General features: G+C 34.3%; 1 protein-coding gene across 1 annotated transcript in view; it reads right to left on the bottom strand.

Annotated features, from left to right (window-relative positions):
- The window catches only part of ABCC4 (ATP binding cassette subfamily C member 4), a 288,067-nt gene that overhangs the window by 145,651 nt on the left and 116,020 nt on the right, over positions 1-26,396 (bottom strand). Inside the window, exons 15-19 of the mRNA XM_044669348.1 lie at positions 20,775-20,984; positions 16,357-16,497; positions 15,993-16,030; positions 15,490-15,587; positions 13,589-13,735 (exon numbers count right to left, since the gene is read on the bottom strand). Of these exons, the coding sequence (XP_044525283.1) occupies positions 13,589-13,735; positions 15,490-15,587; positions 15,993-16,030; positions 16,357-16,497; positions 20,775-20,984 (634 nt within the window). The remainder of the gene's footprint in view (positions 1-13,588; positions 13,736-15,489; positions 15,588-15,992; positions 16,031-16,356; positions 16,498-20,774; positions 20,985-26,396) is intronic.

Here is a 26,396-nt window from a genome sequence, read left to right as displayed (position 1 = left end):
CCAGGAATTGGTCTCTATTGTCATAAACTACAAGGAAAATTAGAAAACTGTATGGCAAAAAATAGGTTTAGAGCAACATCTTAAATCCTACCACTCAATAACTCACAAAGTATACCTGACCTGAAAATTAGAAATAGCAACATTAAAAAATAAATAAGATAGAATCAGCTCACATACCTAGTAACTATGGATGGCCCTCTTAAAAAAACAAGGTACAGAAGAAACAATAAAAGATAAAATGAATTTTTTTGTAATATAAGAAATTGAAAAGCTTTCAGATGAACAAACATGCAACAATGAACAGATGCAACAACAATAACTAGGGAAGAAGTCAACTGGGGAAAGTAGAACTGTCTAAAGGTCTTCTAATAATGATGAATAAGAAACTAAAAGAAATATATATAATCAGAAGGATATTCCCCAAAAGGGAAGTGGTGAAAGGATATGAACAAACCATTCTTGAACTATTAACAATGATACAAATGATTACTAATAATTACAGTTAATATTTATATAACACTTTAAGGTTAACAATAAGGTAAATAATAATAATAGACAATTATATTAATACATAATATATAATATATTAATTACACATAATTAATAATATATAATAAATAAAATAAATATTTTATTTCTCTTCTTTGATCCTCACGCCAATCTGATGAGACAGGTGCTTTATTACCCCTATTGTACAGATGAGGGAATTGAGATTGAGAGGGGCCATGACTTTCCCAGGGTTTCAGAGCTATTAAGTGTCTAGCATAAGATTTGAATTCAAATCTTTCTGGTTCCAGGTCCTACAATCTATCTACGGAACAATCTTGCTCTCTAGTTTCTAAGCATGTTCCAAATCACTAATAAAAAGTGAAATACAAATCAAAAACAATTCTGAAGTTTCCATCTCACAGCCAGCAAATTGGAAAAGATGGCCAGAGATGAAGGTCGGCCAATATTGGGGGGCAGTGAAAGACAGGCATGTTTAAAGTACTATGAAGGAGCCGTGAACTGGCCCAATTATTCTAGAAGATTGATATAAAAACAAGCAAATTGAAATAAACAGAGAATTAAGAAGTAATATACAATGATGACAATGGTGCAAAGGGAAAGACAAAAACAAAGCAAATTTAATTGAATAATGATCCTACTTGGCTCAAAAGAAATGGGAGAAGTCACCCCTTCCAACACTCTTACAGAATTGGGGAACCCTCGATATGGAACATTATCTGAATGTTCTTTTTTAAAAATATTAAACAACATTAATGAACAACAATGAAAATATTAGACAAAAATGATTTGGCACAACTGCTTAATTTTCTTCTTTTTTAATTTATTTTTGTAGGATATGTCTCCCCAGGAGGGAGGAGATGGTAAATGTAGGTGATATAAGGACAAAACTGAATGAATAAAAATTTATTTTAAAATATATCACTTTTGATATTTAGAGAGAAAATCTAAAATAATCCTTTTTGATAATGATTAATGATATCTTTATCTGACAATAGCTCTATGAGATAAGTAATGAAAATATAATTATCCCCATTTTATACCTAAGCAAATTGAGCCTTGGAAAGTGATTGATAGATATTAGACTCAAACTCTGGATCAATGAGTACACTGCCAACTATTTGCTAAATTTTTCTCAAGAAATTGTCAATAAATTTTGAAAACACTAGCTTCTCTGTGGTGAAAAACCAAGAAATAGTAATAGCAATAGTAGTTTACATATCAATAGGACTTTAAAGATTACAAGAGTTCTAAGAAACCTTACAGTCCTAAGAGAGGTGAATTTCCCACTTTGATGCATTTTCTGGTGCATAGGTTATTTCTGTTCACCTGGTCTAAAACAAATGATGAGACACACTGGCACAAAAAAATTTCTTTCTGGGAGCTCCCCACCCCAATGAGATCACAGTTCAATAAAAAAAAAACAATTGATCTAAAGATAAAAATAATGCTTTTATATGAACAGCACCCAAAGCTGATGATTACTGATTTTCCTAAATCATTCAGGTATTTCTTCTCTTTATTTTGCTAGTGTTGTATCTCATTTATGACACCACCTGGAATAATAGCCCTAATTATTATATATTTTTGGCCAATAATAGCTTATAGTGCTTTATAATTACAAAGTGCTTTGTAATCAAAGTAGCTTACACTGATGCAGCACCTGAAGGTTCCCAAAACACTTAGAATTGTATTTCGTAGCAGCAATATCACTTATAACTCAGGAATATATTACTGGTTTCCCTTTCTTTGTGGGACTCTGTCCAGAGTTTCCGCTAAAATCTGGCACCATTACTACATAATTATGCCTGCATTTACAGTTAACAAAGATTGGTGGAGCTCAGTCAACCAAATTAGACTTCCTTCAAATGTTTGCAGAAAGCAGAGGTAAAAGGCCTTGGAGGACAACCACAATAAACTACTGGATTTTTCATAGGAAACAGATTTCATGAGGTCAGTATAATTCTTGAGACCATTCTTAGGTTCCCTTAATAAATGAAGATTTTAACTTTCTCTTCAGAAAGAATTTCCACCCACTCCCCAAAACAAGACAATAGAAGAAAAGGCTTTATGCCAGTTCAGACTATTTATGAGAGTAAACATTTCCTTCTTGTTATATTTTTGCATCTCCATGAGCTTAATGCAGACAAGAGTAATTGAATCAACAACTTGGAATACATTCCAAGAAAAAGCAACAAAATCTATCTATGGACAATGTTATGTTTATGAGAAAATGAAAATTCAAGTTCAGACGCTATTGAACCATCATACTTGTAACAAAGCAATCCTCAGAATTATTTATCTCTAACAACCAGTTGTCATGACCTGAGAAATATTTTCTGGAAGACTGTGCCAGTCAACCATAATCCAAGGTGTGGTTTTAGTGACTGGGCTATCCCAAACTGGGCCCTTTAGGCTAACATGGGCATCAGGATCAAATTCTTAAAATACACCAAAATGGAGACATGGGCCAAATGCACAGTAAATAAGAGATGTCAAGTAGCTCATGGCTTGTGAGTTGTCTAAGTCATAATACTCTTAAGTGCAGTCTGAAACAGGTTAAATTATAATTAGTTTAAAAATTAAATGAATTAAAATATAATTAGGAAATAATGAAATAAATAAAAAGGCAATAAAATTATAAATAATGTTAATATGTGTTTTCTAAATCAATATGTGTCCCACGGGGATCCTTATGAATGGTTTAGTGGTCCCCTTCTTTATTTGGGTTTGAAATCACTGAGCTAAACTTGAGTATTAAAAAAAAGTGACTCAACAAATGGACAGTAGGATATTAAGACATATGCCATCACTATCCATTAGTCATCTCATATACTCACTTTCTTAACAGGCTCTTTTCTTTGGCTCTGACCATAAATTTCTTTTTAAACTACTTCTGTGAACTCCCTTGGTTGGAATGTGCTTCAGCCTACTTGCAATCACCTTGTACCTTTCCACTGCTCTGTGGACAGTCTTCCATGCCAGTGTTTTGAAGACCACAGTGTTTAATACTTTCTAGTCAAATAATATACCAGCAGAATGATGGTATTAAAAATACAAGCCTTTGGGGGCAGCTAGGTAGATTGAGAGCCAGGCCTAGAGGCAAGAGGTCCTAAGTTCAAATTTGACCTCAGAAATTTCCTAGCTGTGTGCCCTGGGCAAGTCACTTAATCCCCATTGCCTAGCTCTCACCACTCTTCTGCCTTGGAACCAATATGTAGTATTGATCCTAAGATGAAAGGTAAGGATTTAAATTATATATTAAACACAATATAAAGAATATATAAAATAAATTATGTACAATACATAAAAATAATAACTATATATGTTTATGACTTTTTCAAGCAGCTTGGGGTCATTAATAGAATTCTGCAAATTTTCAAATATAACTGGGTCTAATATCCTTCTGTTACAACTTGAATTCTGCTCACAGTCATCTGCAGTGCTTATCCAAGACATATATTGCAAAGGTAAGCACTACAGTATATACTACATATATATACATATATATATATATGTGAATTTCATCATCTGGACAATAGGTATTTCATATTTATTTTACGTTTCCTGTGTGCACAGTGAGACTTAGTTAATCTCTGGATGCATGCCCTTATATCATATAGAATGTCCATATCATCACCTGTTCATCAGCCTTCCCCATTAATGATGAAAAAAATCTGCCAAAGAAGCAAGAGAGTGTGGCAAAGTTGGCCCCTGGTGGTATTACTAGATGCCCAAAATAAAAATAAACATAAAAAGCTTTCTTAACTCTATGTGTTTGAAGAGGTTTTATTCCTTGGTAAGATGAGATAGGGGAAAGGGAAGTTTTCAGGTCTGATAGAAATTCTGACAATTCCATAAAATTACTTCTAAGAGAAAAGACACCATACCAAAAATGTAGTCTTAAGACCCACATACTTTTGTTATTGATGAGGTCTGCACTTGTGAAATCAACACTTCCAAACTTAAAAATCAAATGAATAATGCTTCTCCAAAAGTCTGTTTTTCAAAAGATTATTAACAACTCATTGTACCATCAGGAACACTGGAGTCAACTCACTTGGACTCTAAAATCATGGTGCCAGATATGCCGAAAGAAGGGCAAATTACAATGAAGAAAATTAAGACAAGAAAAGCAGATGGGCTAGTGGTCTCTCTCTCTTTCCCCCTCCCTTTCTCTTTTGTCTCTCTCTCTCCCCCTCTTTATTTTATAAATAAAATAAATAAATTTGGTGGTTTATTCAGAGGAAGTCCAGGTTTGACGTTATATGATTTTGAGGGGATTAATTCTCAAGGCACATACCAAATGGATAAAAAAAGTGAAGGACCTTAGTGACAAAGAACATCTCTAACTGTTAATCAGACCTAATTCCCACGCATCAACATCAACTCTGATGAGCTGACAATTAGAAGAGAAATAGGTAGTCTTTCACAAGGTATACTTACTTCACTGTAAGCCATATCTACCCTCACACAAATAATTGAGAAAAAGAGATCCTGATATTTTTGTTTGTTGACTACAAAAAAGTCTCTATTCGGTAGAACAAAATTGTTTTAAAGGCTCTCCTCCAAAAAAGTGATGCCTAAGCATATATGTAAAAATTAAGACAACATTCCTCTATGTATATAATGTTTGGTATAAAAAGATGCTAGGTTTCTGTCTTAAGACTAACAATTGGGTTAAAATCCAGCCTCGGACACTTTCTAGCTGGGTCACTTAAACCCCGCTACCTAGCCTTTCCTGCTCTTCTGCCTTGGAACCACTGATTCTAAGGAAAAAGGTAAGGATTTGAAAAAAACAAGAAGACTAACAAAAACATGAACACACAATTGCAAGATAGTTCATCTCCTTATTATATTGCCTTACAGAAAAGAAAATCAATTTAAATTGCTAGTTTTTTTTCATTATACCATCTTTCTAAAACAGACAAAAGTGACAGCTAGGTGGCAAAACAGGATGACTTGGGTTCAAATCTGGCCTCAGACACATCCTAGCAAGTCTTCCTGAGAAGTCACTTCGCCTTATTTGCCTAGTCCTTGTCCATCTGTCTTAGAGTTGTTACTAAGACAAAAATTAAGGATTTCAAAATAATAATAATAATGATGATGATGATAATAATAATAATAAAGAAAATATTGGGTAGTTATAAATTCTATATATGCAATGTATTTTTAAAAAGCCAAGACACAGGTGATAGAGCATGGCATTCCCTGGTGTGTTTTGGGGAGATGGGCTCAAGAGTAATACTGATGACTAAGTTAAAGTTAAATATGTAGGTGGAGTTGGAAGCTAGTTTCCCAAAAAGATGGCTGAGCTCAGAAAAGGAGCCAGTGACCTAAATTCCTACCACACCTCAAGGCTGTGACTTCAGTTTTAGGAGAAGATGACCTGAAGGCCTGGTGCTAAATAATTATCAGAAAGCCTCTAGTATTAAAGTCAAACATTTGACTTTGGTATTTTGAAGTTTCATATTTGGGTGTAGAACTACATCTATACAGAAGATAACCCCTAAAAGCTTTCCCATCTAAGTCCTGTCCATCTTTTCTAATAAATTCTTCATGGAGCTCTTTCATCATGTTTAATTGCTGAAATAGGAAAAAATAAATTCAGAAAGAATTCCCTATACTCTAGTTGCATTAGACTGCCCAAGTATATGCATATATACATATACACAGACATATGTGTATCTTTCATATATGGAATTATATCATTTTGGAGTCATTCAGGGCTTTTAAAATTAGTTTATATACAAAAACAACTTAGATCCAAAGATGCCTCGGAATAAGTCCAAAGCATAGGCATTTCCTAGTAGAAATCAGTTTTCTGATTCCAAGAGCAGTACTTTTTCTTTGACATCTTCACACAAGTTGCTTCTGACATTATAGCTCTTATTGACTTACAAAGTCAAAAATTCCAATCAGTGCCATAAGATCCTAAATTGAAAGGTGGATGAGGCCATCAAGGTCCTCAGATCCAGACCTGTTATTAAACAGAGGACCAGGAAAGTTAATAAATTAAGTGACTTTTCCCTGTTGAACAGCTAGTAAGACTAAATGTAAAGTTCAAACCCTGATCTTTATGACTCTTAAAGATCCCACCAAGCTGCACATGTTGTTTTCTAAAAAGTTAGTTGAATTTTTTCTTTTTTTTTTTTTTACTATTTCATTTTAGAAAAAAAAATGGGTAAGAGATGGGGTAGGAGGGAGAGGATGGATATATTCTAGTTTCCCTAATCACAAGATAACTTGTCTCTAATATCAGCAGCACAGATAAAAAGAAGTTCCCTAATGAGTTCATGCAAGTATGCCACAGGAAGCAAACACACCAAAAGCTATGGCCACCATACAATTATACTTATTAAACAATTGTCATTATAGCAACTCAAGACCATAGACTTAAAGGACAGAGGGTAAAACATCAACTTTTGGCCAACAAAGATTGCTCTTATCAGAAACTGGCCATTGGGGCAAGTCATCAGACAGCCTACAAGCGCCATGTTGAGGCAAGAGCTGCCCTGGGAATCTGGTCAATTTCCTGTCAAGGAAATCGGTCCATGACTCGCCTGAAACTGAGAATTGCCCTCTTTTGGCATTTTAAGGAATTCTAACAGGGGCTGGTCATACCCAATCCTCTTAGAAAGGGCCGTGAGAAACCGAGAATTCCCCTCTGCAAGACCTGTCATGTAACTTTGTATGTTTTCTTCTCATTTGGCCCAGCGGCACAATGTATCCTGCCTTTGTGTGTCTGAGACAATAAGGTCCGCTGGGTGGTATCCCCAGGAGCCTGTGTTTGTCTGTGGGTAGCAAGGAATTGGTCTGAGATGTTAAGGGTGATGAGTCCCATAGAGAGCCAACACCAGGCTACACCCAGCCAAATCAACAAAGATTTATTAAACGCCTACTATGCCCAAGACACTATCAACGAAATCAAGCTCAGGCAGATAAACCAGAGTAGCATCCACCAAGAATATTTTGTTTCTTCTTCTGAGGGAGGCCGTTAAGCACTGGATTATAGAAGCAAGCTCTTACATGATTGTATGGCTCTGAGGCGCCCCCTGTCCCTGTAAGCAAAGGAGGACATCTGGGAAAGATAATCCCCAAGAACATTCTAAAACTTTAAATCTGTGGCTGACCCTAGTCCTCTGCAGTGATAGGCAAGAACCAAATCCATAAGAATTAAATGCTCTAGAGTGATGCTTCTGGAAAAATATTAAATCTCATATAAAGGTATATACTTTCACTAGAAAGCTCACATTTGGACGGTGTTACAAATACATTTACATCAATAAATATCACAAAACATTCAACATAAAGAGCAGTCTTATTGCCATAACTCTTGATGAATATTGCAAAAGGCACAGAAAAGAAAGCAGATCTTACCTCCACCCTCCAGGAATCTAAAGCAAAACATAAAAATCTACATATGTGCCAATCTTTTACTAAACTGTGCAACTAAAAATAATCATGTTTGTGAAAGTTGTGTTTTTTTTTAGTGAAAAATTACAATAGGCTATGCAGATTTTTGTTGTAGGATCACGAAGAGTGGTTTTATTGATATAATCACACTCTGATTTAAAAATAACTAAATTTCTAAGAAACAATAATATTTTTAGTATAAACATCCACCAAGAATTATATTGCAGTTAAACCTAACAACTTCCTATATACAAATAATTGAATTAATGGCAAAATATTTAGAAATCTATTTCTTTATATTTTTTCATTTTTGAATTCTTTCCAAATTAGATGTAAAATACTTAAGTGAAAACAATATCGTACATGTTATTTATACCTCCATACTTTTTTGAGTCTATAACATCAATCTTCTAACCAACTTTTCAAACCATAAAAATGACTAAGTGATGAATTACAATATTCATCAAAATGATGATATCAAAAGAAATACAAGTAATATCAAAATGACCAAGTCTAGGGATTTCTGATACAAAAAGAGAAAAGTAAAAGTTTCATGTAACTGAGATATCTAGTTTTCTCTACAATACCTAAAAACTGACTAAATTTAAAAGCACAAAGTAGTGCTAAACATGTTTCATCAAGTAGTGATAAATTAGGTTATCTAAGTGACTAAATTTAAACTGACTAAATTTAAAAGTATAAAATAGTGCTAAACACATTTCATCAAGTAGTGATAAATTAGGCTGTACATCACTAAAATTGGTAGTTAAACTTTGAAGTAATCCTTTTCTATTTTTTTTCTACCCTTAAAGTGTGTTTTATAAGCAAGGAAATTATGCCTATTTTTCAGCCACCTAGAGGTAACAAAAATGCAAAGAAAAAAATCCCAATTACTAGCTCATTGATTTTTAAATTATTACTAACTATAAATTATTACTAACTATGGATAGACTTCCCTAAATATACATTTCTATCTTTCATTTGGCATGTTATAGGTGTGGGTGGTGAGCATATTTATCAACTACAAATACAGTGCCTTTCTTCATTATCAACTTCTGGCTCCATATCAATGGATGATTATTAAACAGGAAAAAAAATTAGCACATGCAAATAGATTAAAAAGTATATCCCAGAAAGGGTGTAATATTTACCAGCTATGGACTGCTCCTTGAATAATTAGCTTTATAAAGGTGACTGATAAAATAATAATAGTATTCAAACATTCAACTCTATAACTATTTAAACGAATAACAAAAGCTTTTATGATATTAACAGCAGTAAATGACCAACTCCCATAAAATATCATTTCATATCACACCCTGATAAGGGTTTAAGTACATATGATCATTGTTATGTGAAAAAACATTAAGGATTTTTATGTGTCAACCCAACAGGTTTTAATTACCACACCTACTTCAACTATTAGCTGTTCCATTCAAACCTACAAACATAATATTTATGTGGTTGTTCAGAATCATGATGATTGATGCAATCTTTTGTGTGATTGTCTTTACAGTCACTTGCATCTGTTATTATTAACAAGGAAAAATGAAAAGGGAATGTGTGTTTTTATTTTGCAACAAAGCCTTTTCCTATGATGACTAATTTCTTCCTTTGAACACAAAAAGGTTCTTAAACAAACTTGTGGACATATGAATAAGTTTGTGAAAATGCACACTCCATAAAAACAAAGCCTCTCGTACTTAAGCCAGTATTAGAAACAATCAAGTTAAGATAAGTACATTAAGAAGCTGCCAAAATTTGTTAAGCCCCTTATTCTTGATTTATTCATACCTTATTTTCTCAAAAGGAAGAAAAGGCATACATTCTCTTCCTCATGGATCTATCCTCTTGCTCGGATGGTAAAGAAAACATACACGGGATTCGGCACGAATGGGCATCTTAACACTTTTCCAATATTACTACTGAATATTTATATTGATGACGAATGAGGACACAAATGAAATATTCTACCATGAAGCCTTGCCTTGTAAACCGAATAAATGTTGCCATGTCAAAACAACACCTTCCATAAATCAAAGATTTTTAAGACCAGTATTTCTTGTTTCAACATGCTACCTGTTCAGCAGACTCACTAGTGTGAACAGGAATAGATTAATGTACACTAAGGAGAAATGTCTTACCATCCAAATGATAGAGCTATAATTTAACAGCCCTATTATCGTTAAATTAATTTTGACAGTACTGAAATATTATGTGTTAAAAATACACACATTTAAAACCAACCCCAGTGGTCACTGAGACAGGATAAAAAATACTTAGGATCACTAAAACCATCTAACATGTAATGGAAAGAATGTGGGACTTGCACTCAGGAAATCTGAGTATAAAACCCAGGACTGTCACTTAGCAATCTTGTGATCTCATATAAATTATCAAATCTCTCAAGGACTCAGTTTCCTCACAGAAGAAAATGAGGAGTTTGGATTAGATGACCTCTATGGTACCTTTCATCTCTAAATCTATAAGCCTAAGATCCTCCGTCAACAATTTTTTTTTAATTTTTTTTCCTTTAAAAGGGCCCATTTGTCTTATATCTCCATTATGTTTTTATTTTCTCATAATTTAGGAATTAATGGTAGAGTCTGATGATTATTCCTTCCCTTCAATTTTAAGTCTTTTAAGAAACCAAAGCATATAAATTTCAATTTAGAATTTTTAGGAAATCTTCAGAGATAAAATTTCCATACCAGAAAAACTGGAATAGAAACCTTAGGGGAGTGATTTTTCTCAAAAGATCATTGGGATTTCCTCTTCCTAATTAATTAAGTGGCATCTGTATGTCTCTTAAAAGTCTAGAACTTGTCATTCTGATTAAACACCGTAATCCACAAGCATACAAGGCATAATGAAAATTTCTTTGGTGAGGGCAAGACTTCTAAATTTCCTTGTCACCACAGAGAAATTGCTTTTAAAAATAGCAAGAAACATACATATTTTGACATAAACCAAGTAGGGATACATAGTTTACAAATCCTATCAAGAAATTGCAATTATATATTATCTTGATTTAAATAAAGAAATTCCTAGAACACACACAGCATAATATGTTACCTAAGATTTTAATTTTTTAATTGGGAGAATATAACAATGCTGAGAAAATTCTGTCAACACTGACAAATGCACTAAATCTACAATAAGAAAATTTAACTTTAAAGTCAATTTGAAAATACTCAAAATGAATTTGGGCATTAAAGTGCTGTTAAAAATATATCTGTGAGAAAAAAATAGATCATGCTGCCCTCTTGTGCCAGATGGAAAAAACAAAAAGGATTCTACTATGCAAGTAAAAAAAATTACATAGGCAACACAAAAATGCTCTTAATTTCTAGATGACTCGTTGATGACCTGACATGCATTTTATCTACTTAAAAGATTCTAAAAGAACAAAATATAAAAATAATGAATGAGAAGGGTGATAGAGAAGAGATTTAAGACACCTATATTCTAGTCCCAGCTAAGTGATCTTGGACAAAACTTTTGGCCATTTGGGACCTTAGTTTATTCAACTGTAAAATCAAAGATTTGGAGCCACTCAGTTTCCTGCTTAGGAAAAAAATAAAACTATTTGTAAGTATGCAACATTGAGCAATGGAAGCAATATGGTGCAGTTAAAAGATTTGTATTTACAAGACCAAGGTGCAAATTCTGACTGCTACATAATAGCTGTCTTTTCAGCCTCAATAAAAACAATGTGTCATGATTTCTATTATTCATCTCAGGCTAAAACTTGGTTTGGGTATGAAGTGACTAGTCTACTATAAAAATGGCAGAGGGGACAGGAATAGGAGAAGAGTGTTTCTGCTATTTCTGCATAAATTTTGTTTGTGACATTTCTGAAGACAAAAGAAGCATTGTGGTAATGGATACTAATAAGAAACTTATGAAAGAAATTAAGGCGAAAAAACTTTTGCAACTTTGAGTTCACTAGTTGATTTGAACTTAATTTCACACCAATAATCTTGTTATTATTTTGTTATGTTATGAAAAATCACAAAGCAAACAAAGGGGTTGGGGGAAATTTAATTGTCCAGAAACCAAGAGAAAAGGTGCCAGTAAGTATAAAAGTAGATGCAGATTTTGTGAACATTTGAGCTAGTAATAAATGAGCAAAAATATGTTAAAAAAAAGGAAAACAAAAACCAATCTAGCCTGCATTAATTATTAAAGTCAAACCATTGGGAGAAGGCATTCTCTTTCTCAAATGACATTTCTTCAAGTTGTTTAATGAAAAATAATGATGTGTCTTATCATTCATGCTAAAGTCCCCTGATTTCATTAAAAAAAAATTCACATTCTCTACTTCAGGGATAAAGGAAGAGGGAAAAAAAAATCAATGCTAGGGGGTAAAAATTACACCAATCCCTCCAAACACTCCCTTTATACATTCTTCCCCTCTAAATATTCTATTCACTTACTATGTATACTCTCTCTCCTATTCCACAATATCTTTAATCCTCAAGACTAGGCAACTATGCAAGTTAACACCCCCTATATAACTATGCAAGTTAGCGCACCCCCTCTTTTTCTCTGGGTATTAATCCTGTAGTCGGACTAAAATTCTTCTATAGGAAAGCTAAGTAAGAAATGATAGGCTTCAGAAATTAAGAATTATTCACAAATCAGGGCCTATGAAGAAAGTTTATCATTTTGGAAAACAGAATACCTAATCAAGTTTAGATGAATAAGGGAATGTGTGATCAAAGGGAGAAAAGCAGTTCATTAATTCTCTGAACTTCACGACCACAATTTTTAAATTTATTTCTGAAAAGTATAGCTCTGAAATTACAATTTCAAACAAAAGGTAAAATAAAATTTCCCCAATTATTTTCTAATGCTGTTAAGATAAATGCCAAGAGCCTCCATCTTTTGGTTGAAAAAGGGATATTCCCCAAGCTGAAATTATCAAATGCATGCCAACTTAAGGAAATATCCTACTGCAAAGATATTGAAATACTGTAGTTTATTTTTTACAACTGAAAACGCCATCCCATCTCGTGCTACCAGGCAAAGTGGGTATGAGCTAGTTTCTTCATCCCGGTAATAAGACAGGATGCCCTGTTGTTATTTGCCTGCCTTCTATACTGTCCTATCTAGAAGCTGGGATGACTCTAGTGAATGTAATAGAAATTATCAAAGACCACTCTTCATCATGTAGCAAGACGCATGGCACAGAAGACTGAGCATGGAATTAGGAAAGAGAAAAACCTGGAGTTCAAAGGCTGCCTCAAATACTTTCTAGCTGGTGAACTCACTGAATGCTTCAGTTTCCTCATCAGTAAAATGGGTATAATAACAGTGCCTATCACATCAGCCTGTTCTGAGGATCCAATGATTTAACACATATAAAATACATTAAAGCATTAATCCCAAGCTTATTATATGGGCACCCAATATTGGATGTTTCATCTTCCTGCCCAATATAAAATTACCATTCAAGAACAATAAAAGTTGGAATGAAAGATAATCCTTCCTTTGGAAGGATCAAGAATTAATGAATGAAGCCTTCTGTCAAGAATACCAAAAATAAAGTGTCACTATTTTCTCCCAACAAACTTATCCCCTACTGAGTAGTCTTTTTTTTCAATTGAGTTATAAATGCGTTGTCATTCATAACAACTGGTGAATGTGATGTTTGACTTACCAATTGGATTTCTATCAAAGAACAATACTGGTGCTCTCAAAATGGACTCAAACATTTTGTTGTGCAAAGTTTGTGAAGCGTTCACGAGAACATAGAATACCAAGAGACATCTCACTATTCCAAAGAGAACTGTGACTGCTGTTAATCCTAAAATTGAAGACATTAACACATTTAAGAGAATATTTGTGTATTTTTCAAAACATTTTTTAAAAATCTGGGTTAGATCAGGAAAATATCATTATTTAATTTGTTCTGTGCTATTGTAAGGTCTAGAAACAGTTTTCTATGAAACCAAATCTCACTTAAATGAGAACTGGAACACTAATCACTTTGTTGTACTAAATGATTATACACAGCAGCCTCATGTAGAATTGTGTTGAAATCAGAATTTCTTTATTTTATAATATTCATCATGTACTTATTCATAAAATAACACCTGCTTTTCTAAAGGAAATACTTCAGCACCTTCCCTCCTCCTAAAGGTCAAGTGTGATAACAATAGGGAAGAAGAACAAGATAAAATGATTTCTTTTTCTCGTTTAAAGTGCAAGTAGAATATCTTATGATCTTATTGCAAAGAAAAACCTTTGATCAAATGTTAGTTAAATTATCATTTAATTTGCTATTTTAGTTAAATATTGACTAAACATTTCAGTTTCTAAGAGTTTCATACAAATAATGATTTAGAAAAATGTGCAAAAATTATATTGCTTTTCATTTATTTATAAAATTTAAACAATTATATATGTGATTTATATGCCTATGATGTATTCATACATTAATGTGTTCCTCTTTTCTTTTAGGTTATGAATTTCCATGGTTGAATAGAAGAGCAAAAAAACTTAAGCTGCACGTAAATACTACAAAATGTAATCTTTATTTCATGCCATTATGTGACATATTTTTGCTGCGTAAACAACTCGAATCTTTGGACTGCCTTCAATAGACATCTCCTTTTTTTCCACATTCTATATAAAGGTATTTATTTGTTTACAAACTCAGAAAATATAGAAAGGATGTGGATTCCTTGGCAAGTGATCCAAAAAATGCAAAGTTAAAATAAGGAGTACTTTTAAATCTATCTAGATAAACTTTTGCCAAAAACTAGTCTTTTCTGGGGGTTGGGAGTGAGTGGGAATGACTCTGAAAAATTAGGAGTGAGACTATCTGGTAAAATATTTGTTCTACACATACATACATACGTACATGCTAAGACACATGCCCTTACAAAAACAGAATGTATGTTAATAGAGTGAGCCAAATTTAAAATGAATCAAACAGTTGGGAAGGTGATAACATTGTGATCTGTTGGTAAGAAAGAGAAGGAAGTCTGTATTCCTAGACACAGGATTTTTCCCCCGCTTAGCTTCCCTCTTAAGTAATTATTGAAGCCCAAGAGATGAGCAGTACGGAGCTATAAGCTTTGCATACCTGTGAGGAAATAATGCTTTTTATTTTGGTTACTTTGCTTCCAGAGGATTGCATCCAAGTTAAATAAAAGCCAGGGTTTACTTAAACAGAACTGGAACAATCTGAACGACAGGGTGGGGATCCGTTTCTAATCCCACTTGCCCATCCATATAATGATATAAGATTTAGCTAAAGCAACCTATTAGGAGAGACAATAGCCACAAATTTACGGTGGCTGACTTTCTGAATGCTCAATCCTGGTTTACCTTCCAAAATCCAGTACAGAGCAAATTAAGAGTCTTCATTCAACCTCTTTCTTCTAGTAAGGTTTTTAAAATAATTATTCCAATTAATTCAGTCAGTAAATGAGACTCAGGCTGCTAATCTGTTAAGACATTGCTGAATTACTCCTGAAAAACCTATTTACTCCAACTGGCTCATTGTGTGCACCTCAGACTTTCATGTAATAGAGCAAATGATTAAAATTTTACCTGCATAAGTTCCTAAATACCAGTTAAGATCTAGCTTCCTGGTTTCATTTCCTTTGATTCCGTCTACAGTGACATTCAATTTACTCTGTTCATTTGCCCTATAGGAATGAAAGAAGAAAAAAAATAAACTGCTATTATAAACTGTATATATGTAGATATTTGTGTAAAATAGGGAAAGAAGGAAATTAACCCCAAACTGAGGCTTAAATATTGAATGTTGATTCATTCTCCTTTAATTACATATATTCAGGTGTACTGCCATTTTATAATTTCAATTTAAGTCGTGATTTTTCAATTCTAAAAATAGACTTAGATTCATAATGCCATGGATCACACATGGATAGAGTCTATTATGGGTCACACTCCACCAGCAACAACTTTAATTTTTCCACAGGTAAACTAAGTAAGGATTAGATGAGAAGGTTGAACAAACCCCACCTCAGCCCCTAACTCCTCTGAACAGTAAGGATATTTATGGATTTTACAGTACTTCAGTAACTCACCAGTAAGAAAGCCACCAATCCTGGAGGACATAGGCAACCTTGAATACACAAAATCAAATACTAAAGTTAGTTCTACTCTAAAATTCTGATCCTTAAAGTATATCTTCCATGGAGTTCTTAATAGCCTCCTTCCCAACCGGTGCAGTGTTGAACTGACACTTTTACCAAATAAGAATGGGAAAATTATCTGAATTTTTAAAAAATAAATCTCTGAATTTCTTTAAATCTTTAAAATGCAGGTACTGTATTTGATATAAAACATAAAACAGGCAGGGACCTGCTACATTCTTTTAACCAAAAAAAATCCTTAGGTAAATTTATAAAATACAAAATTGTCCATCAGATGTATAACTCTTTTACTGACCTGTGCCAAAAAGTTTAGAAGTATAAGCAAAACAATGATGAAGCAGTTTGCTCCAGCTGCAAAATAATTCCGGTAGGACTTAAAACCTATATGTCCTTCAGAACGGCTCTCTTCAGATACACCAACAGGTACGGCCTCAGTCTATGGGGAGGGGAAATTTTTTTAAATAACAAATATGTAAGTATGATGAAGGTTAAATACAAGTTTAACCAGAAAAATAAACAGAAGGTAATAAAATCAGTGAGGGAAGTGGTAGTATGCAGCATAAAATGAAGCAAACAGGCAAAGATACAGGCAGCATCATGCACTCAGAATGGCACTGACTATATGAAGCTGACTTCAAATTCCACACTGATTTTTGCTATTGTTCTGATAAGAAGGAAAAAGGAAATGATGGAGATCCATTGACCTTTTATGTCTGACGGAAGGAAAGACCTAATACTTCTATCTAAGATTCCAAATTGGAATGGGCTACCATGGGGGTAGAATGGGGAGAAGGGCAAGGCAACATTATGGTAGAGACTCCTTCACTGGAGATCTTTAAAGAAAAGCTGGTGGACAACTGATTCATGCTATAAAGGAAGTTTTCAGTAAATCACAATTAGAAACAGATGTCCGCTGATTGTTCTGTGATTTTAAAAAATAAACTGAAGATTTTGGCCAAGTCACTAAACCTTCGTGAAATGGGACAGTGGGGTAGGATATTGTCTAAGGTCAAAATTCTATGAGCACTACTATTTTGAGAGCTTTAGTGAAATATGAATTTCTAACCAAGATAACAGTAATAATATCAGTCATAAGAGTAACTTGCATTTATCTAGCATTTTATAGTTTACCAGATGGGTAGTAAACCATATGGACATCTATATAACACCAGTTTGTTCATTCATTCATTCATCATATAAGCAAGGAAGCAAGCAAGCATTTGATGAGCCACTCTATCATGCCTAACTCTGTACTAGATAATACGGGGGGGGGGGGGGATTCTCAAGTATTTCCTTAGAAAGCTTAGAGTAACTTATATCTGTAGAGAAAAGATACCTACAACACCAAGCAACTAGGAACGTGAAGCAAGTTACAGATAATTTAGCACACTCTACATTTTGAGGCTAAAAAGAAGAAAGATTTGGCATGGAATGAGATTAGGTGGGGAAAGTTCATGAAAATGGAAAATCTGGAGACAGGTCTTGAAAAAAATAATGGTCATAGAGGTGGACAGGAGATAGAATAGCATTCTAGATTTGGGGAACAACATGGAAAAATATTTGGAGGTTGAAAAAAGCAAGTTAAGTGGTGGACAGGAAGAAGAGCAATATGGGCCATGTTAAGGAATTACAAAGTGGGATATAATCATGTGAAGAGAGCTAATTTATAATAGGGTGGAAAGTGTTGTGAGAATAGATAGAGAAATTATAAATGTGTTCTGAAAAGTAGCAGAAAATGTATTGTACAATCAGATCGACTTTCAATTTTCTCCATTTTCATTTACTTGTGGAAAATTTTGTTTTTAAAAACTTTTTGACTAAAATCAATAGATAGAATAATATTTCTCACACTATCTTATGCTATGTTGTTCACACACTATCTGCAGCATGGGTCTTTCGAAATGAAATATTTATTTCATTATGGGGACCTGTTTGAGCCAGAGAGTACTCTGATCAAAAGACAATTGTTAAGTTCTTTGCTACTAAAAAAAACCCAGCATCTATAAATATTTGGGTATATATAAGAGGATTGACTTTCTGGCATTATAGTCTTAGCATTTGAATCCCTGGGTTTAAGTGTATAAGCATCAACAGTTAAATTCCATTTTTCTCTCAATTCTAAATTGCTTTCCAGAACAATTGGGCCAATTCACAGCTCCACAAAGTGCAATTAGTGTTACCTTCCAATAGTAACTATTCCCATCTTTTGTCATCTTTGCCCATCCACTTTGAGGGCAAATGCAAACTGAAAAGTCCTATATATACCAAATTATTCATAGCAGCATCTTTTTTTGTGGTAGCAAAGAACTAGATGGTCACTAATTGGAGAGAAGATGAATTGTGGTGGTAAGAATATAATGCAACATTGCTGAGTTATAAGAAACAATGGCATGAGTATAGAGAAACATGAAAAGATTTGTGTGAACTTAGACAAAGTGCAGCAAGCACAACTGGAAAAATAACATATACAAAGACTACAAAAATACAAATGAATATACATCATGGAAACTGAATGATATGAAAGTATAAAGACAAAGCTTGACTCCAAAGAAGAGATATGAGAGAAAAAACTTCCCCCATTTCTTGGAAAAATAAGGGTCAACAGGTATGGAATAATGCATATAATAACTTTTCTGATATGTTGGTTGTTAGTCTATAACTTTTTGGTTCTTCTTCTATTAGTTATTATATAGGATAGCTATCTGGAAAGGAGTTCAAGTGGGAAATGCAAGTGATATAAAACCAAGTATCGATAACATTTTATTTTAAATGAGACAGTAGCTAAACTGGTATTTTGTATCACTCTGAAAGATTATGTTATCTGTCTTCCAAAAAACCTGGAGAAAGGAAAAGAATGAAGCAAACAAGGAAAGGGGAGGATAGCCATATAATTTTTGAATGAACATTTCAAAATGAGCCACAAATTTATTTACTATTATATTTAGAACAATACTAAGGACATAGAGGACACACAATGCCAAAGAATTTGCTAAGACAGCACACAGAGCAACAAAACTTGACAGTAAATGTACAGATAACTAGTTCAAAATTGCTGACAGTAGAGATAGGTATTTGGCCATAATCAGTGATAGAAAGCTTCTTGGGGAAAGTGTAGTTTCAATAATTTGTTGAAAGAAGCACTATAAATTTTCAGTGGGTAATTGAAGTACGTAATTATTCAAAAGAATAATTTTGCAAGCAAATGCTCCCAAGTCCAATGCAAAATGTATGTGTTACCTTCTATTTTGGATTAACATCCTCTGACTATTAACATGGCAAGTTAGTTCAGCTGCCTCACTGTAAAAGATGTTTAATATAATGACCTCATATTTCATTTAGTTTTTTGAGAAGAACATTTTGAAAATCTCAAAAAATACTATAGAAATGTGACCTGTCATTGTGATTGGCATATATTTTTCTTTGTGGGGAGGGGGAGAGGAAGAAAGGTGGAGGGAGAGGAAGAGGTAGGGGGATAAAAGGGGGGAGAGAGAAGGGGATGGAGGGAGAGAGAGGAAGAGAGGAAGGGAGAAAGATATGGAGGACGGATAGATAGAAGATGGATAGATAAATGGAGGATGGATGGAGAGTGAGATAGTAAATATATAGATGGAAGATGAATGGATAGATGAAGGATGGATAGAAAATGGACAAATAAATAAACAGAGGATGGAGAGAGCTAGCTAGATGGCAACTGGATGAAATAGCATGGGTTCCACTGGGCCAACAAGGGAACAGAACCCCCAAATTTATAGACAACAGAAAAAAAATGGAAAATGAGGTACTGTGAAATGATCTCTACTGATGTACTATGGGCAATAAATGAAACAAGTCTTTATTAACAACTCTGAATCAAGTTATCTTCTGTAGGAGGCAGGCCTCACCTAGGCTAAATTTTCCCTCCTTCTAACAAAATTTTCCTTAATTAAACATGCAAATTAATTTCTCATTGTTCTTGACTATAAAGATCTCAGAATTTACTTATCTTTTTAAATATAACTGTTGGAAAAATTTCTGTTGAATGAGGAGGAGAACAATAACTTGGATTTAGAAAATAACTGGATAATCTAAAATCAACTACCCCAAACTTTAATTTCTTAAATTAAAATTGGGCCAAGTAGTAGGCTAACTTCCTTTTTTTTTAATCCTTATTTTCTGTCTTAGAACCGATGTGCATTGCTCTAAGGTAGAAGAGAACTAAAGGAGAGGAAATTAGGGTTAAGTGACTTGCCCAGAGTCACACAGCTAGGAAGTATCTGAGGCCAGGTTTGAACCCAAGATCTCTTGTCTTAGGCCTGGCACTCTTATCCAATGAGCCACCTAGCTTCCCTGCTAACTTCTAATTAGTTTTACTTGAACCTGATCCCCAAGACCCTTTACCAAACTATTTGAGTCTGTACTCAATTCACAGAGCTGACCTATGGTCCATGATAATAAAGAGTCTAGTGTAGACATCCTCAGTGGCAGCATCATTGTTCCCTCTTCCATTCCTGTAATTTTGTCAAAGGAAAGCTCCACATATAGTAAGAAAAATTTGAAACTAAAGAACATACTGTGAGAAAAGTGAAGTATCAACAAGCAGAGAGTAGAGTAGACAAAGGAGACAGACAGTGAGCCGTGCCAGTTTTAACTGATGACTTGATATCCAAGAATTCTGAGCACAGATAAACGAGTGAGTATAAGTGTAGATGAACTCAGGTTTATCAGACAACTCACTCCTTGTTGTTCAGCAGGTCCTTCTCTATATGAAAGCTTAGAGGAATGCTGGGACCACATAGAAGACTCTGAGAAGGAGCGATTCCTCAGCAGGGGAACTTCTGGTACTTGAGATTGCTCTGTTTCTTCATTTTCTTTCTTTAAAAGGGAACCAAAATCTACCCCAGATTTTTGAAACTCGGTGTAAGTACCCTTTTCCACCACTTTTCCCTAAAATTACAACAAAACATTTCTTCAGGGAAATAAATCTGTGTTTGTTAATTCAACCAAAAGACACTGACTAAACTGTGATCTTCTAAGAAAAGGCTTTCACTTCTAAACCATCAATTCCTGGCAAGTATCTAAGTTAGCACCTATTATGGGGCTAGTATTGTGACAAGCACAATGTCAACAGGAACACAAAGGAATTGGGGAACACAGGTTAAAAAAATCAGACAATTCAAGGCAATACAGAATAAGGTAATGAAATGAATACACCAGAACAAAGGACTCAAAATGTACGATGATCTGATTAAATGAAACGACGATTTCTTTCTTTCTTTTTTTTTAAACCCTTTCTTCCCATCTTAGAATTAATACTGTGTACTGGTTCTGAGGCAGAATGGTAAGGGCTAGGCAATGGGAGTTAAGTGAGTTGCCCAGGATCACGCAGGTAGGAAGTGTCTAAGACAATATTTGAATCCAGCATTTCCCATCTCTAGGCCAGCTTTTCAATCCACTGAGCAAGATATTCTGATAAGCATTTGTTTATATGGATATATGATTTGGCATTTTGGCTCTATGGTAAAAATGAATAATGTGGAAATAAGTATCAAGTGATAGCATTTGTTCAATCCAGTAAAATTGCTTGTCGGCTCTGGCAGGAGGGAGGGAAAAAACATGAATCATGGAAATATGGAAAAAAAATTTTTGAGTAAATTAAAAAAAATTAAAGATATTCTGATAAGCACTAAATGGTATGGCATAGTAGATATAGTGTTGAATTTGAAGGCAGGAAGACCTCAATTCAAATCCTGCCTCAGACACCAAGAAATTTAGTGACTCTGAGAAAATCATAAGGCTTAAGTTTCTCCAATTGTAAAATGAAGGAGGTTGGAATTAGCAACCTCTAAAATTTCTTCCAGCTTTTAAAACTACTCTCCTATGATAGTGGAAGGAATTTATAATTTACTTGGAGAAGAGGAGCATTTAGGAAAGGGAGAATTCATTGTGCCCTGGAGTTACTGGAGAAGGAAGGTCTCCTAGAGAAAGGGTGGATAGTTTGGATTAATTGGGAAATGAAGATGAATAAGGGGGCATTTAAGGTAGTTTGAAGATAGTAAGAGGACAAGCACTGAAGATAGACTAAGGACATCATTTATAATACTTTTTTTTCAACATTTAATGGGTGTTTGTTTAGGGCACTGAATTAAAAGATGAGTAAGACAGGTTCCTATCTAGTAGAAATAATACTTGTAACAAAAACACCAGGCTACACTTACAAAATGCTTTGTGGTTACCAAGGTCTTTACAACTATTATCTCATTAAATTTTTATAACAACCTCATGAAACAAGCAGTGTATTATTAGACTCATTTTTACAGATGAGGACACCATGAATCAGAGTCTGAAAGTGTCCCTCACCTGTGTTCCCACACACACACTTCCCCAGTAGAAACAATACTAAAATTTCTGAGAACTCAAACCCAAGGATTCTGATTTCCAACTCTAGTGCTCTTTCCACTCTTTTTAAACTTGCACATTGCTCGGCAATCTCCTGAAATTACTAAAAATCTCTGACAATAAGAATACCCATACAGGAGTTAGCAATTTAATGGAAAACAATGGAGTCATACATTTGGCACTGGACTACATGGGTTCAAATCCAATTGTGTGATCTTGGATAATTACTTCATCTGTTAGGGACTTAGTTTCCTCATCTACAATACTGCTGAAGTTAGACTACATGAATCCAAAGCTTTTATGAGCATGAAATCTATGCTCCTAAGCATTTGAAACAGATAACGAACATTACCTATGTCTGAAATACATTGTATTTCATTGCAATAGATTGAATAAATTTTAATAGACTGAAAAAAATCGAGAAAAAAGCATTTTAAGCTGTCCTAAGCTCCTATTACACCTGTGGACCACATTCTTTCTGTGACAGAACTGAGTTCAGGTCTAATTAAAGATTAAGATAGCCTATTCAAAAGGCAATATAGAAAAGTCAAGTCCCGTGGTATGGACACTTTATCATTTCATGGAGCATCCTTGCAGAGGGAGAAATTGGAGTCAGTGACTGTAAATGTGCCATCCACCAAGAAACAGCAAATCTGACCTTGGAGTTGGGGGAAACTCAAAAATAAATTTGGTTCAATGATTCTTTAGGGAAATGGCTAGTTGATTCCTAATTAATGAAAACAACTATCCTAAAATATCCTATAAGTAAAATAACAAGTTTGTGCTTTTCTTTTAAAATGAACTTATCTAATATATTTAACATAACTGTATAATTGTCATTAAAGCTATAGCTAAATCAATTTATGAACAGTTTCTTATTGAACTTTAGAATAATCCTGTAAGGCTATTACAAATATTATCCCCATTTTATAGAGAGGAAAGTAAGGCTAGGGAAGGTTATTTATTTTCATACAGCTAGTGTCAGAAGGGATTTGAACCAAAGTGTTCTTGACTCCCAATCCTGTCATTGCTATAGTACACTAAGCTGCCCTTATTTTATTTTCCTTTTCACTCTTGACTCCCATCTTTCTGGGCTTTCCAATTAAACTAGTCTCCTTTCTGGTCTAACATTTTATACTGTTCTAGTACTGTGTTTCTGCTTATGTTGTTCCATCTGTATGGATGACTGTGTCTTCTCCTTTCCACCTATACCAGCTCTTCCAATTAAAATTTCACTGTAAAGCTGTTGCTAAAAATCCAACCTAAAGAGTCTTCATCCTCCTTTGAAGCCCTGGAAAATTTAAAGTGGTATAATTCCTTTGGTAACTAATTATGCCAGATAGCTCATCAGAAATTGTCATTTCAATGCAGAATGTGTTGCCATGATTTTATTTTTCATAATTAGTTCTTAACTCCCCAAATGGCAAACTTCAGGAAGGCAGGTACAAAAACTTTTTTGTAACTGAAATGGCACCAAAACCAATACTTTTACGTTATCTCAAAAAAATTTATTGATTTGACTTTTCATTATTATAAATTGAGTTCCAGTGTATTATAAATTGAAGAACTCATCAAAGAAAAAAGAAGAAAGAGAATCAGAATTCATTTCATCTCATTATAGCAGGAATGAATGGTATTGCTCATCCTTTACATGATGACAAATTCAGTAACTTTCCTTAGATGTCTTTCAGAAGAAAAAAAAAGATTGTCTTCCAGAGAATGCCTGAAGTGCTGTTGCCATCCACAAAGTCCTGAGGCTGATTGGCATAGCGGTTGTACTATCCATTTACTACGTTGATTTTAAACTGCAATTATTTTTCCTGCTTTTTGTTTGCCGAGTCCCTCATCACATGAAACTCAATTTATAATGAACACTTTCTTATAAAATATCATTTATCGTGGGCATTCTACTATTTGGATAAAAAGTCAAAAGAATAGAATAAAGTTATTTATGGGTTTTGTTTTCTAAAGTCATAAGAAAGAGAGAGAAGAAAAATAAGGAAAATCTCAATAAAATCAGTTTGCATTTAAGTAAGCTATTGTTAAAATTCTTTTTTTTTTCTTTACAAGATAAATTTAGTGGTAATGAAAAGAAGTGACTTTGTAGGCTGTGGATTTCGAATGCAACATTGACATCAGCTGCTCTTTTTATTTTGTTTTTAATGCATACCTCATGACTTCAGGGACCTCAGATTTCATGGGTGTGTGCACTCCCTCCCTCCAGTGAAGAAGGTCTCAACGCAGCCATACTTTAGGAGATGGTCTCTGTGAGTACCTGTGGCCAAAAGAATTGATCACCTAGTGGCCAACCTCCTGGTGATGAACTTTCCCAAACTTAGTGAAGATGGTCCTCAGATATCTATGACTGACTGGGCCTTTCCATCCTCGTAGGATTTGACAGATCTTATGCCCTGCTAGCATCATTCTGAAGAAGACACCATGAGGTTCAGTCCAGAAAGAGGAATTTGGTGGAGACATCTGTGTACACCTTAAAGATTTTACTTTCCTAAAAGTGTTCATCAATTCCAAAACTGTGTGAGAAGAAACTAACAAACAGCATTGCTAGGTGAGATGGAGGTGGTATCAGCAACATACATCCAAAAATTCAAGAAGCAAAGACTAAGAAAAGAAATTTGCCTAGAAGACACCATTGCCTACTCTCATCCCTAACAACTTTGGTAATCATGAATTTGCTACTCCACTATTTGCTTGAAATGCTAAAAAAAATCAAGAGAGAAGCAGATGTAGAGGCTATGAATGATCAGGTCTGGTTTTTTAAGTACTATAAATTTAGAGCTGAAGTTACCTAAGCTATCATCATTGTCTGCCCTCCTCATTTTAGACATGAGGATAACTCGAGCCCTAAGAGGTTAGGGGACTTATTTACTCAAGGTCATACAGTTAATAAATGGCAGAGTCAAGATAAGATTCCAAGTCTAACTCCAAATCTAGCATTCCTTCCACTATGAGACACTGTTAGTTTGAGATCTCTGCCTGAAATGATTCCATTTGTTCAAAGTAATATGGAAAGGCCCTAGAAGAATATGAACAAAGCAAAAATTCTCATTCCTAAGGGAAAAGTCATTAGATTTAAAGAAGTGTTGACTTCAAAGTCTGAGTTGAATATTTACTACTTACATGACCTTAAGAATGTCAGAATTCCAAATCTTAGTTTTCCTCAACTAAATGAGGAATGGATTAGACAAGATGCCCTAAGGTACCTTCCAGCTCTAAGTCTATTATCCTAGAAGCTAATACAGAAGAACCTGGCAAATCCTAATGGATGCCTCATGACACTTTCAATCTACATATAGTCACCACTAATTACACTATGAGATGGATCTTATTGTCATTTTCCTATTCTTTTGTTATTAGCATATTAGGCAATACATGTCTTATTATATTTGGTAATTCAGTCAAACTAGCCTTCTGTTCCTCAGTCCAACTCTCATCTTGGTACTTTTGCACTGGCCAGGCTTCCTAGCCTAAAACATACTTCTTCCTCTCTTCCTTCGAGATATCTGCAATTCAAGTACCTCCTTTTATATACAGCAGTTCCTGATCCTGTGTAACTGTTAATGACCTCTCTCACAAATTATACTTAATTAATTTATATTACTTATATCCTCTTAATATTTATTTAATATGTATATATGATACAAGCACATGCATATATACATACTGAATGGGTATCTATCTATCTATCTATCTATCTATCTATCTATCTATCTATCCACACATACACCCCCCACATACATATCCATTCAGTATCTACCTCTCTCTTTTCCTCTCTCTGTCTGTCTGTCTCTCCTCTCTCTCCTGTCTCGTCTCATCTTGTCTCTCTCTCTCTCTCTCTGCCTCTTCTTCCCTCTTCCCCTCCTCTCTACACACACACAGTCTCTCTCTCTCTCTCTCTCTCTCTCTCTCTCTCTCTCTCTCTCTCTCTCTCTCTCTCTCTCT

This window comes from Gracilinanus agilis, chromosome 3 (genome assembly GCF_016433145.1).
Source record: "Gracilinanus agilis isolate LMUSP501 chromosome 3, AgileGrace, whole genome shotgun sequence".
In the NCBI taxonomy this organism is placed as follows: Eukaryota; Metazoa; Chordata; class Mammalia; order Didelphimorphia; family Didelphidae; genus Gracilinanus; species Gracilinanus agilis.
Note: the sequence above shows the minus strand (reverse complement) of the source record. Positions and strands in the feature narration are given on the sequence as shown.